The 14,886-nt window shown below is 39.5% G+C and overlaps 2 protein-coding genes and 1 non-coding gene across 3 annotated transcripts; 1 reads left to right on the top strand and 2 right to left on the bottom strand.

Moving 5' to 3' along the window:
* The first annotated feature begins 39 nt into the window (after positions 1 to 39).
* trnai-uau (transfer RNA isoleucine (anticodon UAU)) lies at positions 40 to 132 on the top strand. Its single transcript is given in 2 exon segments — positions 40 to 77; positions 97 to 132. It is a non-coding gene; the product is annotated as a tRNA-Ile (tRNA).
* Positions 133 to 1,788: 1,656 nt separating this feature from the next.
* aqp8a.1 (aquaporin 8a, tandem duplicate 1) lies at positions 1,789 to 5,646 on the bottom strand. The gene is made up of 5 exons (XM_053414015.1): positions 5,384 to 5,646; positions 4,918 to 5,044; positions 4,557 to 4,765; positions 3,006 to 3,140; positions 1,789 to 1,831 (listed from the first exon to the last, which is right to left on the bottom strand). The coding sequence occupies exons 1-5, from the start codon at positions 5,644 to 5,646 to the stop codon at positions 1,789 to 1,791; spliced, it is 777 nt and encodes a 258-aa protein (XP_053269990.1).
* A 1,479-nt stretch (positions 5,647 to 7,125) lies between these two features.
* lcmt1 (leucine carboxyl methyltransferase 1) lies at positions 7,126 to 13,978 on the bottom strand. The gene is made up of 11 exons (XM_053413661.1): positions 13,555 to 13,978; positions 12,764 to 12,855; positions 12,293 to 12,414; positions 12,087 to 12,163; positions 11,415 to 11,476; positions 11,198 to 11,300; positions 10,453 to 10,573; positions 9,345 to 9,446; positions 8,993 to 9,084; positions 8,690 to 8,787; positions 7,126 to 7,810 (listed from the first exon to the last, which is right to left on the bottom strand). Exons 1-11 carry the CDS (start codon positions 13,638 to 13,640, stop codon positions 7,788 to 7,790), a joined length of 978 nt encoding a protein of 325 aa, XP_053269636.1. The 5' UTR covers positions 13,641 to 13,978; the 3' UTR covers positions 7,126 to 7,787.
* Between the last annotated feature and the right edge of the window lie 908 nt (positions 13,979 to 14,886).

Here is a 14,886-nt window from a genome sequence, read left to right as displayed (position 1 = left end):
TCACGATGTTTGTTTGTGTGATGTTAAAATGTGTACAAGGCTCCAGTGGCGCAATCGGTCAGCGCGCGGTACTTATAGACAGTAATTTGCGTAGTAATGCCGAGGTTGTGAGTTCGAGCCTCACCTGGAGCATTAAGTTTAGTTTAACCTACTGATCAATGTAAAGTAGAATTGAAATGATAAATCACCAAGTTGTAAGCAGTACGTTTGATTGTGGTATCCAAAGAAGAAACTTGACTTAAGGAGTCCTCTTACAGATCTAAACTCTACATTCACATCTCTTCCTTTGATTAAAAAAATGTATATATATATATATATATATATATTTATATATCAAAATGTATATTTAGCAGCACTTTGTAGTTTGTCTTTCTTGAAGCAAATTGTACAGACTTGATTCTTGTTGTTCTGGGTTTGTACCCTCGTGGTTGAATGCACTTATTGTAAGTCGTTTTGGATAAAAGCTTCAGCTAAATGAAATGTAATATAATGTGAAAGATATGTTACTAACATCCGCTAACATCCACTGGTGGCAGGCATTAATTAGTGCAGTAGAACACACAAGGGATATTCTCCATTGGGTTCTAAAATGGGAAAGTGTTTACTTTAAAAAGCCAAAGATGTAATGACCTACTGAGATGTTGTCATAGTGCTGCCATACAAGCCATTAGCCAATCAGATTTACCTTTGGCCTCAGCGTACCCTCAAGTTTGACCTCTATACAAGGCCAAACACTTGATGATGCTAATGCACACAACTGAACTTATGTCCCCAGCTTGTGGTCGCCAACATCTACTGTTGGTTGTCTTGTCCTTTATTCTAAAATGATTATATTTAGGTTTATATTTATATTCATCTTAATTTCTTATGTATTTTAAGGGACTGACTTTTATGGAATTTGTATAACTGTAATGGTTTTCAGAAGTTCTATATAAATCAAGATATTATCATTATTATTTTATAATTGTTGTTAAATTATGAGGGACTATCTTTTGTAAGACCGGCGTTCGGCCCTCTGGACGCGTGGAGGGGCCAGACATATTGTTTTATTGCTCTTCTCTTAATTTGTCATCCATCTGTTTTTAAATGTGTAGTAGTTGCATAACTTTGATAAGCTGGTATCTGATTTTTTTCCACTGCTGCAGGGCCTTCATCATACGTGCATTAAAACCCTGTAACATGCACTTTCTCTGCACCAGATGGATAAGTGTGCATGGCCGGACAGTGCTGATGATTCTTCAATATTAAATATTTCATTATGCATACTGTAGTATTGAAATTACTCAGTTTTCCAGCGTCTAACTTTATTTCATTGGTGTGTTTCAGTCGATTGAAGGACATTGCTTTATGATTCTAATCTAAGTTTATTGTTTGGGTCAGTGCTCTTATCCTGGATCCACCTCAGATGTACCACAGATATCAAAGCACAGTGTTTCATCCAGGACTTTGAGCCAAACAATGAGTACAAGTCGACTGTAAATAGATAACACAAAATGTGATCGTCGTGTTTAATTCTACGCATGGGGGTTATTATCATCTGGATTTTTTCCAATCGCCACACATGCACAAGTCCAAGTGAGGTGGAGCGATATCAGGACACTGTCACATCATCAAACACTTTATTGAATCTTCAAATACAGACATGTGATTGTGTAAGAGCCGACAGTTAGAGCTGCTCCTAGTTTATATACAATATTTTTACAGAATTTAAATATTACAGACTAATGGTAACAAAAATGGGTTGGAGAAGTCACTGGGGAATCGGGTCGTCCTTTTTGCCTTAGACGTTCACTTCAGCATAACACGAGTCTTCTGGTCACCAAAGAACAACCTGGAGAAAGAGGGGGATACTTCTATTACTGTGCTTGATTCATCATCATGTTCAGAACACAATGGTTGAACTAATTGGAGCCAGACCCAAACCTAAGGAGCCAAGAATATATAATCCGCTTGATAGCAGTCTGATACCACCAGGCTTTATGAGAAATACAGTTTAATAGTTTAATACTACTATCCCATAACCACTCAACTTTAATGACTAAACCTTGGTTTGCAACCTAGAGCTCAGAAGGTAAATCCTGATCCCAACCTCTACGCGACGAAGCTCAATATAAAGCATCTCGCATCTAAAAGCTGAGTGAGGACTGCGCTTCGAACACAGACGTACAAATCAGAGACCGGACTCAAATCCAAACAACTGAAACCACAAACTGGGACAACTCACTGTGGCTCCGACCTGAAAGACTGAGGTGGCATGTATCTGATTGCCTTTGGTTCCCCAGTTCAACTGCCCAGTCGACTGATGAGGCAGGAGGAGTCAGTGAGACACCTCAACACTCCCACACCATAACTCTAACTCTATCACTGAAGTCACTGTCTTCTTCATATTTTAGCAAATCCAGCTTCAAATTTCCGATCCTGCATTGTTTCCACCCATGTTTACATGACAGTGGTCAGCTCCTTTATATTATTGAAAATGACAATCTTTTCATCTCCAGCAGTCTTTATTAATATGACGAAGTCTGTAGTATTCTTTTATTAAACTAAATATAGCGGACACAATTAACGATGTATTAGACTGTTGCATCAGGGAATAAGCTACACTCTGCAAATACTTTTACTTTTAATAGATTATACCATCAAAAACCTACTTGCATTTGATCATTTAGAAAAGTTAACCTGGTACTTGTACTCGACTATATTTTTATCTAATTAGTTGTGTTTTTACTTTATTAAACTTTAAGTAAAATATTTGATTACCCACTAACCACTGGCGTTTTGTAAACAATACGGGAAGCAGCTTTTATTCTATAGCAATGGGTCAAAATCTCCACTTGGCACCCTTTTCAACAATGGTTATCTCTTTTTTCAGTTTTTATTGTGCACATGTTTTTTTTAAGAAAGCCTGTTAAATATTAACAGTGGAAAGGAAATGGGCTGTGGACAAAAATAATGAATATGACTCGTTATCTCTCAGTGCATTGTAAAGTATAGAGCTACAGCACCTGATGAAGATAACATTGAGCAGTGAACCACCCATGGGTCCGACCCAGTAGATCCAGTGATGGGTCCACTGGTTGGCAGCCACCGCAGGTCCGAAGGCTCGGGCGGGGTTCATGCAGGAACCGGACAGAATCCCTCTGAAACAGCAGACAGTGGCAACAACACTGAAACACAGCTCAACACTGGGCTTCTCATTGCACATGGAGAAGTTACAGTCTCACTAACAGAAAGCACTAAAAACTAAAGTTACTTCACTTAAGAATAGCTCAACCTCTGCTGCTTCAAATAAGCCCATTTTGTCTTAAATCTGTGTCTCACGAGAGAAATACTTTAATACACATGTATCACATGAAGGTAACTTTTAACATGTGATGGCAATGCACCAGACAAATCTGAAATTCTGTCCACAGTTTGGTCAGATCTCATTTTAATCAGATGAATATAAAGAATACTGTGATCAAATAAACGCACCTCTTATCTGAGTTAATTATTCCTGGCTGAAGAAACAGATATTAATATAAAATAAGAAAAAAGAAGAGAAGAAGAGAAGAAAGGAAAGGAGATAGTGACATTTTCATCTAAATTGTATGAACTGTTTGTTTTTTTTTAACCCTAGAATGAGACCTTTATATTTAAATACTTTATATTTACATCAGGAGCGGGTCCTCTCTACGGAGGCCGCCATGTTTTTTATAGTAGCTCAAACTGGACAAACTAAACAACTTTTGACTTTTTAGGACAACTGTAGGCTACCACAGGTTCTCTTTCATGTTTGGAAGGGGAGGGTGAGGTGAGGGGTATTCAGCTGCAACATGCAACTTCACCACTAGATGTTACTAAACTCTACACAATAGAGCTTTAGTTAATGCATAACTTATCCAATGATCAAGATCCGTTAATATTTAACTCGGAGCCATGATGGATCCAATGGAAACACAATTAAGCTTTGCTGTTGTGTTGCACATACAGATATTAAACGATAAACTGGCTGTCAAGGAAATTACGGTGAATAAAATAAGCAATAATTAACCTTGGTATAAGCCTGATAACGAGTGATTATAAATACATATGTCCAGGTGGGTTGTGGACAGGGCTGCAGCTCTGACTCGGAGGACAGGGATCAGTGTTCTTTCTGAGAAATTAGTTTTTTTCCTTTCTGGGGGAATTGAAATGTTTAACTAAAGCTTTTGTTCTTTAATCCAAATATGCAGAATTTCACCCTGGAAGCACAGAGTAGCTAGGTCCTTTTCTCCTTAATTAAAGAGATAATAACAATAATTTCCGGTAGATCAATTATGCATTTGTGTTCCAAAAATAAAGGGAACTTCAAAAATAATAATAAGGTAAATTTGAAAGTCGTCGTTATTGGGATATCATTTCTAGGTAATTTCCTCAAGGAATGTGCAGAAAATCAGCAACTAAAAAGTAAAGGAATCAAATATATATATTTTTTAAAAGGACTAAAGACATAAAGGGAAGAATGGCGACGCTGGGATGTGAATGACCCTCTGGACCCAAACGTCTCCGCCCCTGACTCCTGCCGCAGCTCTCACCCTGCTATTATGTTGGCCGTCACCGTGAGGCCGACGCAGAACGGAGCCGACGGCGAGCGGGTCTGTTGGTTGACTTCACCCAGACACACCACCGTGGTGAGGATCAGGGTCATCATCATCTCTGCGATCGTGGCCTTAACCAGGTCGGTGGTGCCGGGTATAATGGCTCCACCGAGGGCCACGTCGTACAAGTCGGTCGGGTATATGACCTGAAAGAAGAGCAAACGTCAGTCAACAGTTTTTTCATTTGTCTTCTAATATTCAACTGACAATAACAAGGACCGTAGATATCAACAATGCAAAGTTCTAAACCTTTAAGCTTGACTTTTTTTCCAGAATAGGCTTCCATACATTTGCGTACCTTTGTCAAAGCAGCCCCGATCATCCCTCCTAGAACCTGAGCTGTGAGGTAAGGCCCCGTCATGAGCAGCTCCATCCCTCCACACAGGTAGACGCTCAGAGACACTGCAGGGTTAAAGTGGCCCCCACTACCACACACACACAGTCAACTTTAATATGTGACTCTGTTAACAACAACTATAACAACAACAACAAAATGATTCTCTTTGAAATAACTTTGTATAAAATGTTGTGCTTTAGTGAAAAGACCTTTTCAGTTTGCATGATGCTGTCTACATCACAGCATGCAAACATGTTAAGGTTAATTCACTTAATTCAGATTTAGATTTAAATCCATCAAATTTATATCACCTTTAACTCTACATGTGATTTACAGAGGAAAGCCTAAACATCATGAAGACCTTTCCCATATTAAAAAAAAGGAGAACACAAGGAAATCACCTCTAAAACACAACATAATTCTTTACCTTATTTTCCCAAACACCATGATGAGCACTCCCAGTGTCAGTCCGGTGGCCAGAGCAGGCTGGAGGACGCTGCCGGATCCCAGGTTCCCAATGGCAGACGAACATCCCACGAACACTAACAGGCTGGTCCCGAACAGCTCGGCCAGGCAGGGCTGAACGTACCTCTCATACATGCCCTTAGTCTTGTTGTTGCGGGCTCCCTTCACCTCCTCTGCCACCTCCTCCACTGTGAACACCTCTGTGGTGCGTTTGGACCCTGACATGATCCCTCGTTCCTCTCGCTGGACCCTCTGTGGCGTCTGCCGTGTGGTCCGATGCAGGTTGTAAATATATATGAACTATGGTAGGGATGATGCACACAGATACGCACATCCATATTTCTCTTCACCCCACCTTCCTGCAATTGTTCATACACCCAGGGGTGTTGGCCCTCGGTCAAGAAGAGCTCATAAAATTATTAGCACTGTTGTTATTGGATGTCAGAGAGCACACAAGGAGATAGTGAGATAACGGAGGACACGTTGTTTTGTTTAGCTGACACCACAGATGTGTGAGTTCTATCAGGAATTATGACTCCTGAAGAGTGGGTAAAGGTTGTCTTTATGTTAAAGGTGAGACTCATCGAGGCTCAAGAGAATAAGTGTGTTTATATAAACTCATACTACATTTTCTCTGCAAATTCTCTTTATCTATTCATCTTATCTTATCTTAACGTCAACCTGTGTATGGTTGGTGCATGTGACAAATACAATTTTTATTTAAATTGTGTTTATCATTAGCTGTGGGTTCATCATTAGGTGAACAAATCCCGTCACATGCACATTTTATTATCTGATGTAAGTTAAATGTATTGATTGAAATACTGAATAAAATATCAAATAAGAAATTTAATATCAAGTAGGCTTTGGTTTTAATCGTGGCTTTATTTTTTATATAAATTTCCGATAAGCTTGTTGCTGATAATTAGCTCAACTAATATTGAGTGATAACTCGCTGGTATTTATCCTGAGTGCCGGTGAAGATGAAAGCAGGGTCTTCTTTTCGCGCCTGTATCTGTGTATATTATTGCTGGGATGGAATGGGGGGTTATCTCCAGGAGATTACCTCGGGAGCAGATGGGTCAAAAGTAAAGAGCAAAGTCCAGGGAAATATGGTCTGAAAAAACTTTTCCAAGAAAATACCCACAAATAACAGAGAGACAATCTAAAGCTCTAATGGATCTGAAAAAGATTCCCCATCATTTGATCGGTGAAGACGTGATGTGATGTTCAAAAGGTATCTCTACATTTTATAGGACTATAAACATTTTATAATCATATGGTAGGATCAGCCTGACGTCGCTATGAAGTCTTAAGTGATGTCAAATGTTTTTATTATGCATTCACTTTTGCAACCAATAGCAGGGCAACATGAAGGTTAAAACTTTAGGGGGAAAAAAAGTCATAAATTTAGTAGATTCAGAAGAGAATCCTGTTTGCACTAAAATGATGTATGTGGAGCATCTTCTTCATTTTACTTCAGGTTTTGTAAATAACAAAATACTTTATCCTTTGGCAAATCAGCACATTATCATATGTCTCATAGAGGGTTTTCGTATTTGCTCACGAAACAGCGAGATTGGTAATCAAGGAGAAGAAGTGGAACTCTGGTGAGCACAGGTTGTCTTGCTGCTCATCTCCTTCTGACCCCTCCGATCATTTGATATGACGTGCATTAGGTACACAAATGAACAGCGCAATGCATTCTTACACAAATGAAACTTTTATTGAACTGCACTTAAACAGCTTTCGTCAAATATACTCTGTTACAAACTACTTTGTCATGTCCTCTTTGCCGTTTGAAAACTAGTGGGGCGAGAATAGAAAAGATTTGACAGATGCAATGTAATCAGTGGTTGCATGTAATGCATTTCTTGAGCTCTACTTATTGCATGCGTCTAAGTCAATGAGTCTGGAAGTACAACCGATCAATAAATAAAAATAAAATGGCACATACACAAGATCCAGATGAGGACAGATACATGATGTGCGAAATCCTCAATGTTCCTTTACATTATTTAGTATCCAACACAGGAGAGCGTGTTTGATTGATTGAGGATTTAGAAACAATGCTTTTGCCTGTGGGCAAAGAAATCACACATGACTCATTCTACGCTTCAGTTCCAGTGCAGTGACAAACGCTTCTTCACAGTTCTCCGCCCCGTCACCTCTCACCCTCAACACGGACCTGGTCACAAACGGCGCTCATGCAATCACATTCCGCTGATGCCGGGACTTTTTTCGAACCAGCTCCCAGTCGACAGAGAATACGGGTTTCCTCTTTCCCATCGTCTTCCTTTTACGCATCTTCTCCTGTTGTTGCTTTTGGCAAACTCGCACGTCCGAACAATGGAGCGGTTTCACTCTCAGAACGCCAACTGCGACAGACCTGAGGAAACAGAACACGACCCCCATTATTGTAAATGACCACGCCAGAACATTGAAACTGGGCACATGGGTGGAATTATGAAAAATATGAAATTGTGAGTAACGCAAAGTAAATAAAATGACCGCGAACGTGGCGCCACAGTGGCGACTGAAGTGATCCTGGAAGTGAGCGTCAAAGATCAGATTTACTACAGCAGCGTTCAGTTCACATTCACAACTGTTTGTGGTCCTGAAATGTAAAAGAAACCTAACTGTGCTCAGCTCAAAGCTAAGAAGGAGGAACTCAACAACGCTATAAGTATGATATCAACTTTTTATTCTTATTTTGACTCTCTACAATGTAATGTTTTAAACTAGCCTGCATGTATAATGGAATTTAGAGAAGGATCCGTGGTATTGGACCAGGCTGGGAAGGTCAGACTATGTAACTTTGGCCGCGTGGAGTCTCTCATTCAAAACAAAAATTAAAAGATCTTTTTTAATGACGTTTTGTAGCAGTGAGGGATCATGGGAGTTGTTGTCTTTAGCAGATTGCAGATGAAAATCTACCTGGTGTGACCCAGGCACATATCGTGTGAACAGCCGACTCATCATACCTCTATGACCCCGGAAGTTATTGCAGAGACGGACAAAGCCGTGGTTAGAGCTAATAAAGCTAACAAGTTAACAAAAGATTTAACATAGTTCTAGTTGTTTTTAGACATTTTAATGACGAATTGCTAAGTGTATCTTTAAGAGAACAGAGGAAAAGATATACCTATTAAGTTTATTATTCTCCATTTATTTTATACACCTGGCATTACAATTCCCTGAGTACTTATGTTATTGGAGGAAACTTTTTTTCTGCAATTCCCAAAAGAGAAAGATGATTGTTCCTTACCCAGGTTGAGTTTGTCCTTGAAGGCCCAGCAGATGCTGTAGTGTTGAAGAAGCTGTTGCAGCAGCTCCCTTTCATCCAGGAACTCCAGTCGCTCAATTCTGCAGGAAATTAAAAAAAGATTGTACTCGCCTTATGTTGACTTAATACCGGAGAACACACAAACACATAATGTTCTCTAGTGTCTGGTTCCACCATGACACCATCAGGTTTATATTTTATTTTATTTGATTGTAATTTTGCAATCCTTGTACAAAAGGGATTAATGGTGCTCCAAACTTTGACAGATTGACTATGATCAACTACCTTGCTACGTCGTCCTGAGGCAGTATACTGTAGACGGTCATCATGTCCAGAGCGTCCGCCTGCTCCCAGCCCGTCTTCAGAAAGCGCTCCCTCTGCAAACAGCACACAACAACATTACAATATCTGAATATTCTGAGAAGTTGAAAAAGTAGATAAGACACAGAGCAACTGATATATTTACCTGATCCACAGAAACCCTCAAATCAACCTTGTATTTCAGACTTGACTTTAGACTAGACTTGCCCAATAAACTGTTGGCTTGGTCGTGAATATATACGGAACCCTAGTGTTTTCTACAATTAAAATGTTTGCACTAAATAACAGGTAATTCCAGCGGATCTTTATGGTTTACCTGAGAGTCCAATGATTGACAGGCCTCCACTCCCGCAAGGGTGCACTGGCGGCGCTGCAGGTTCTCGATCATCACCTGACCGAATCGATCACCCATGTTCACCTGGATACACAGAAAATAGTGAGCACTGAAGTCTTATGTGATGTTTTTGAGAAACGCTGCAACATTCAATCTCATCTCAAGCACACATGCACTACTTTCATCTATAAAAATGTCATATTGGTACTAGGGATAGGGGGGGGGGGGGGAAATCGATTCAGTTACGAATCGGGATTCTTATGAATGACGATTTTATTTAATTTTTTTAATTTTTAAAAAACATATATTTATTGGTTTTAGACCGGGGGCGATATATGGGGGGGGGGAGGACCAACCTCACCCCAGAGCATGTTGACCAGCTCATGTTTTTGCACAAGAAACTAAACATATCCAAGCACTAGCTTTGCATAGCCTACATGCAAACAACAGTGAAGCATAGCCTACTTTTTGTTTATTTCAAAGTTTATATTTTAAGTAAACTATTATTCATTCGATTTAATTTACCTTTTATTTATGCTTTAAAAGTAGCCTAAGTGGCATACATTTCTCAATCGGTCAGTTTGTGTGCAGTTGACAGGGACTATACAATAACCCTTATTTAGATATGTTTATGTCTAAATAAATGTTACTTTGTATAAATATTAGAAAAAGTGAGTAAATAAGAAGCAAATAGTGAGTAAATATATACTTTTTTTTATTGCTTTTCTTATATGTGTTGTATTTATTGTGTTTTAATGTTTCGATGTTCATTGTATGCACCAATTACCAGAGCAAATTCCTGGTAGGTATAAACCTACTTGGCAATAAATACTTTCTGGTTCTGATTCTGATGATCCAACTGTTTTCCATGGTCCAGTATTTAAAAAAAATAAAATCACAAGAAATTGTAATATCGAATCACAATACTTACAGAAGCGAAATACATATCGTATCGCCCCCTAAGTATCGTGATTGTATCGTATCGGGAGGTCCCTGCCGATTCCCGTCCCTAATTGGTACACAGTTGTGTAATGGATAACAAAAGTCTTCCCCTGCTGTATTGGGATCATGTGGAGGCTGTTTTGTTCACCTGTTCGTAGCTGATGAACATGGCCGTGTGGAATGTCTCTGCTGCCCAGTGAAGTAGGTTGGAGGACTGGGAGGGCCTCATGTAAACCAGCACACACTCTGACAGGAACAACGTAGGGAGACTGGAGATGGAAATGTCACATATAATAATATATGAGCACAACATAACCATTGCTACAAGAAAGCACCAAGAGACTAAACATCTACCAAGGAAAAACAATCTGGCGTTTTTTGGCAGTAGCAGAGGCATTTCTGATGCTGCTATTGGTATCTGACCAGTTCTAACACTGACATTTTCCAGGTTTTAAGTACATAGCACACTAACGATCAACCAACACACCTAACCTCCTTGGTGATGGTGGTTATTATGACAGGAACAGCAACAAATAATGGTTACAATTTGGATTTGCATGACCACCCTTCAGACACACTGCATTCAAACCAAGTTCAACTCTGAAATTCTTTCATACTCTATTATCTTAAAACTACAAAATATTCAAATTTAAAATAGAATAGTTCACATTCGACAGTTTCCTGAAGCAGAGAAAACTGCCTGGAAAAGAACCAGTTAGAGAAACTTAAGTTACGACCTGAGAGTCTCAGTGGGAGCTTTCCTCTCCATAGAAAACTGCCCGTCATAGAAAGAAAGAATCCTCTAATCATCCAATTTACTATTAACTTTTTCAAAACCAACCCATTTGTTTAGCTGTATTTTATATTGAGAGGAACCGATGTTGGTCACGTACTCTGGGTTGAGCTGGAACTTCTTCAGTTTTTCATCCATGTTGGAGATGTCTCTTAGGTCCGCTCCGATGATGCAGTACCGGTCCGAGTCGAGGCTGTGGGAATCTGAACAAACAAACACAAAACCTCAGAGAGATTCTCTGGCATGGAAAGAAGACTATTCAGAGCCAAACCATGTGGGTGTGTAAAGTCTACGTGGGACTGTAGCTGTTGTTGTACCTAGTAGTAAGGAGTCTGTTGAGTGGGTTTCGATGATGGGTTTGGACAGGGGTGGTTTTGTCCTAATCAAACAAAACAACATAATATTTTAAAACATTCCCATTCAATTATTGTATATCATCCATAAACCTAAAGCTACACTACAGTCAGGCCTTTTACATGCCAACTATCGTCTGTCCTCCATTTGAAAACCTCCAGAAAAACAGATTATATACACTGCTTTAGGTAAAACACTAAATTAAACAAGCCATTACTTTCCAAGGGGTCATAATATTAAGTTTTTACTGTGTCAGTTGCAGAGAAGAGATAACTCAACTAATTTTAGATTTGATTGCATTTTTAGCTCCTGTTCTATTATAATAATTTTAATAAATGTACTTACTGTCGTATGTAAAACATCTGTGTTTGAACTATGCAGCTGCTTATATAGAATGTATCAATAATAGTAATTTATATATATATTTGCATATAATAATAATATAATAAGATACAATGTTGTGCAGGACACATGAAGGCTGATATAATTCTCTTTGTCTCCCCCTGTTGAGAAGACACAGGTACAACAATGTCCTGCTGTATGACATGCAGCCGGAGTGAGGGCTGAATCTGTGGCTGTTTTGGATCATGCATGTCACAGAGTAAGGACATTATTAAAAAGACAGTTAGTCTTACTTTATATTGTGTATTTTCCTGGCCACGATGGTAGGAAAGTCAACTTCAAAGAACTTCCGTGGCAGGAGGTTTTCATCCTATAACACACACACACACACACACACGTACACTCTGTGATATTTTTAAGGATATATTAATTGTAATTTTTATGCAGTCGATTCAAACCAGACTCTGCGTCCAAGAGGCAGAGCTGCGATGCTGCAAACCTTTAGTCTCCAGAATGTGGTGTCCAGTCCGGCTCCCAGGTTGACTACCTGACAGTCACACTCGGCTTTCCTTATGAACGCGTCGAGGAGGTGGTTCACCCCTTGAACTCGGGCATAGTAACCTGTCAGATCAGATAAGTGGAGGGTTAGATAAACTGATGAAACAAAAATGTGTCTCTCAAGCAAGTTGTGCAACGTATCTTTTGGAATGAGCAAGATCACAAATATGGAGAATTTACTGCTCACAACTTCTCAGCAAAAGCCAATTATAATGTGTATTACACCATATTTGCTCCACTACATACACAACACATTTGTTTAAGAGTATATTTCTTTTGAAGCTCTTGTTACAGGCCAGCTTCATAATCACCTGGGCTGTAGCCAGGTTAAATTACAACAGATCCTGTGACCTAAACTCAGGCTTTACACTATTATCGAATGGAGCAGATACGAGAAGTTTGAATTTCTCACCTCTGTTGATTTCAGGGGCTTTTCTCTCTCCGACAGATCTCACAAAGTATTGAATGTATGGGTCCTTCCAGTAGCTTTTACTGGTAGCAAACCTGGAAGACAGATTATACAGTTCTTTTCATATCATCACACTTCTGGGGCCACACCGGCAAAGATTTTTCATCCCAACATTTTCAAGCCGATTTGTTAAACCCATGGAGCTTTAGATTTTACATGATGGAGTCTGGCCCATAGCTACATCGCAGAAGCCCTTGTGTACCTGCTTGTATCCTTAGATCCTCAGATGGAGCCCTGCTGGCTGTTTCAAAGTCAAGGCAGAAAAGTCTGTGACCCAATCAAATCTAATTTAATTCATTAATAGCTCACTGACAGTGTAAATATATAAGTAAAGTTGCCATATTTGAGTTTCTCCTGTCACTTCAGAAAATTGCATGCTGGCCCATGTTTGAAAAGTTCATGCATTGTTTTCACAATCAAGATGTCCTGGGTAAACAAGCCCATTCAAAGTGTACAGAGGGAACACACATGACAGGTTATGACAATGTATGACACAAGCAGCATGAGGTGATTTTCCATTTAAAAGTTGGTATTTGAAATTTAGGAAGGTCAGCTGTCAAATTCACAGTTTAAAGGTATTTACAGATAAAAGGGTAAATAATCAAGGTCAGTGATGAACAAGTACAGGTGATCAGCACGCATGCCAACCAACTACATGATTACACAGGGGCTGATTCAATCACAGCAATAGAAATAACAAATGATTGACTGTACCGACTGCACCCACGTGTTACCTTTTGCATATGGTCGCATCGTCGCACGTCGCCCTCACTGCCTCATCCGAAGTGTCCGAGTCCGTGAAGGGTTGTCGAGCTGCCATCACTGAGTCCCGGGTCCTCCGCGCTGTGTGGTCAACATCCAAACCGTCCCACGACCTCGTCCGCCTGTTTCACTTCCCCCCCCGGGGCGCTAAGCTAACCGGCTAGCTGGGTTTGATTTAACAGTGTATTTGAGACAGGGAGAGTAAACCCCAGAGCGTTGAAGAACGGTGGAGAAGTTAAGCTTCGTGTGAACAGCAAACAGAGCAGGAGTCGGGTGAAAGAAAACGGGAAATAAACAAAGAGCAAATTATAATACCCTGGCTAAAAACAAGACGATCGGAGCTGGCCTTGTGTTGACAGCTCTGCACCGGAAGTGTCCACTCTGTGCTTCCGGGTGGTTTTATTTCCAGATAAATCATTCCTGTTCGTGTTAATGAAACATATATTTGAATCAAAAAATATACTACAAATAAATACAATTTTAATCAAACGGTTTTCAAATACACAGACACTTACATCAAGTACAATTAGGGAACATGTGAAGCTACATAGATACGTGATAAGAAAATGTGATAAAACAGACACGCAACTAACATGTTAAAAGGGATGAGAATTTTGTTTTAATCTGAAATATAATCTGTAGATAACAATAAAGTTAATAATTAAAAGGGCGAGGGCTTGTTTGCGAAATCATATTCTTCTATAATGTAGAATAAATCCACCTTAATTTTCTTTTCCATGGGTTTTAGGGCTTTTGTGAGGCTTAAATAAGGCGGACTTTTGAAAGTTTAGAGGAGAACAAAAATACTTTTAAAGGTGCAGACATCCATCAAGACTCACATGGAATAAGGAATGAAAAAACAAGGATTTCTTTGTGGCATCTGTAGAGTGTGTCTGAATTCCTCAGAGAACTCAATGAAGTTCATAAAAAGTCACAAAGAGAAAGACTTGTCCAACTTGTGAAAGAAACGTTAAGGCCTTTATTAAAAATCCATTTGAGGGCCGCTCATGGTGTAAACTGCACAGCTGCAAAGCCTGCGGCAGGAAGTTTATACAGATGAGAACTCCCAATTCCACATATGCTTCATCCAATTTACTAACAGAACAACCCGCATGATGTGACAATACGTACAGTACAGCTGCAGGTAATGGTGGCAGAGATCAGTGACATCAAGATATAACATGGAGGATTTGTGTCAGTGATAATTTCCAATGAAATGTAAAGCACAAATTGATATTAAGTAATCCAAATAATTGAGTTGGGAACTTACAAAAAGTACAGAGATTTATAGCTTAGGTCCTACA

The sequence above is a fragment of the Pleuronectes platessa genome, chromosome 21 (genome assembly GCF_947347685.1).
Source record: "Pleuronectes platessa chromosome 21, fPlePla1.1, whole genome shotgun sequence".
Lineage (NCBI taxonomy): Eukaryota > Metazoa > Chordata > Actinopteri > Pleuronectiformes > Pleuronectidae > Pleuronectes > Pleuronectes platessa.
The sequence above is the reverse complement of the archived record's forward strand: the minus strand, read 5'-3'. Positions and strand labels throughout refer to the sequence as shown.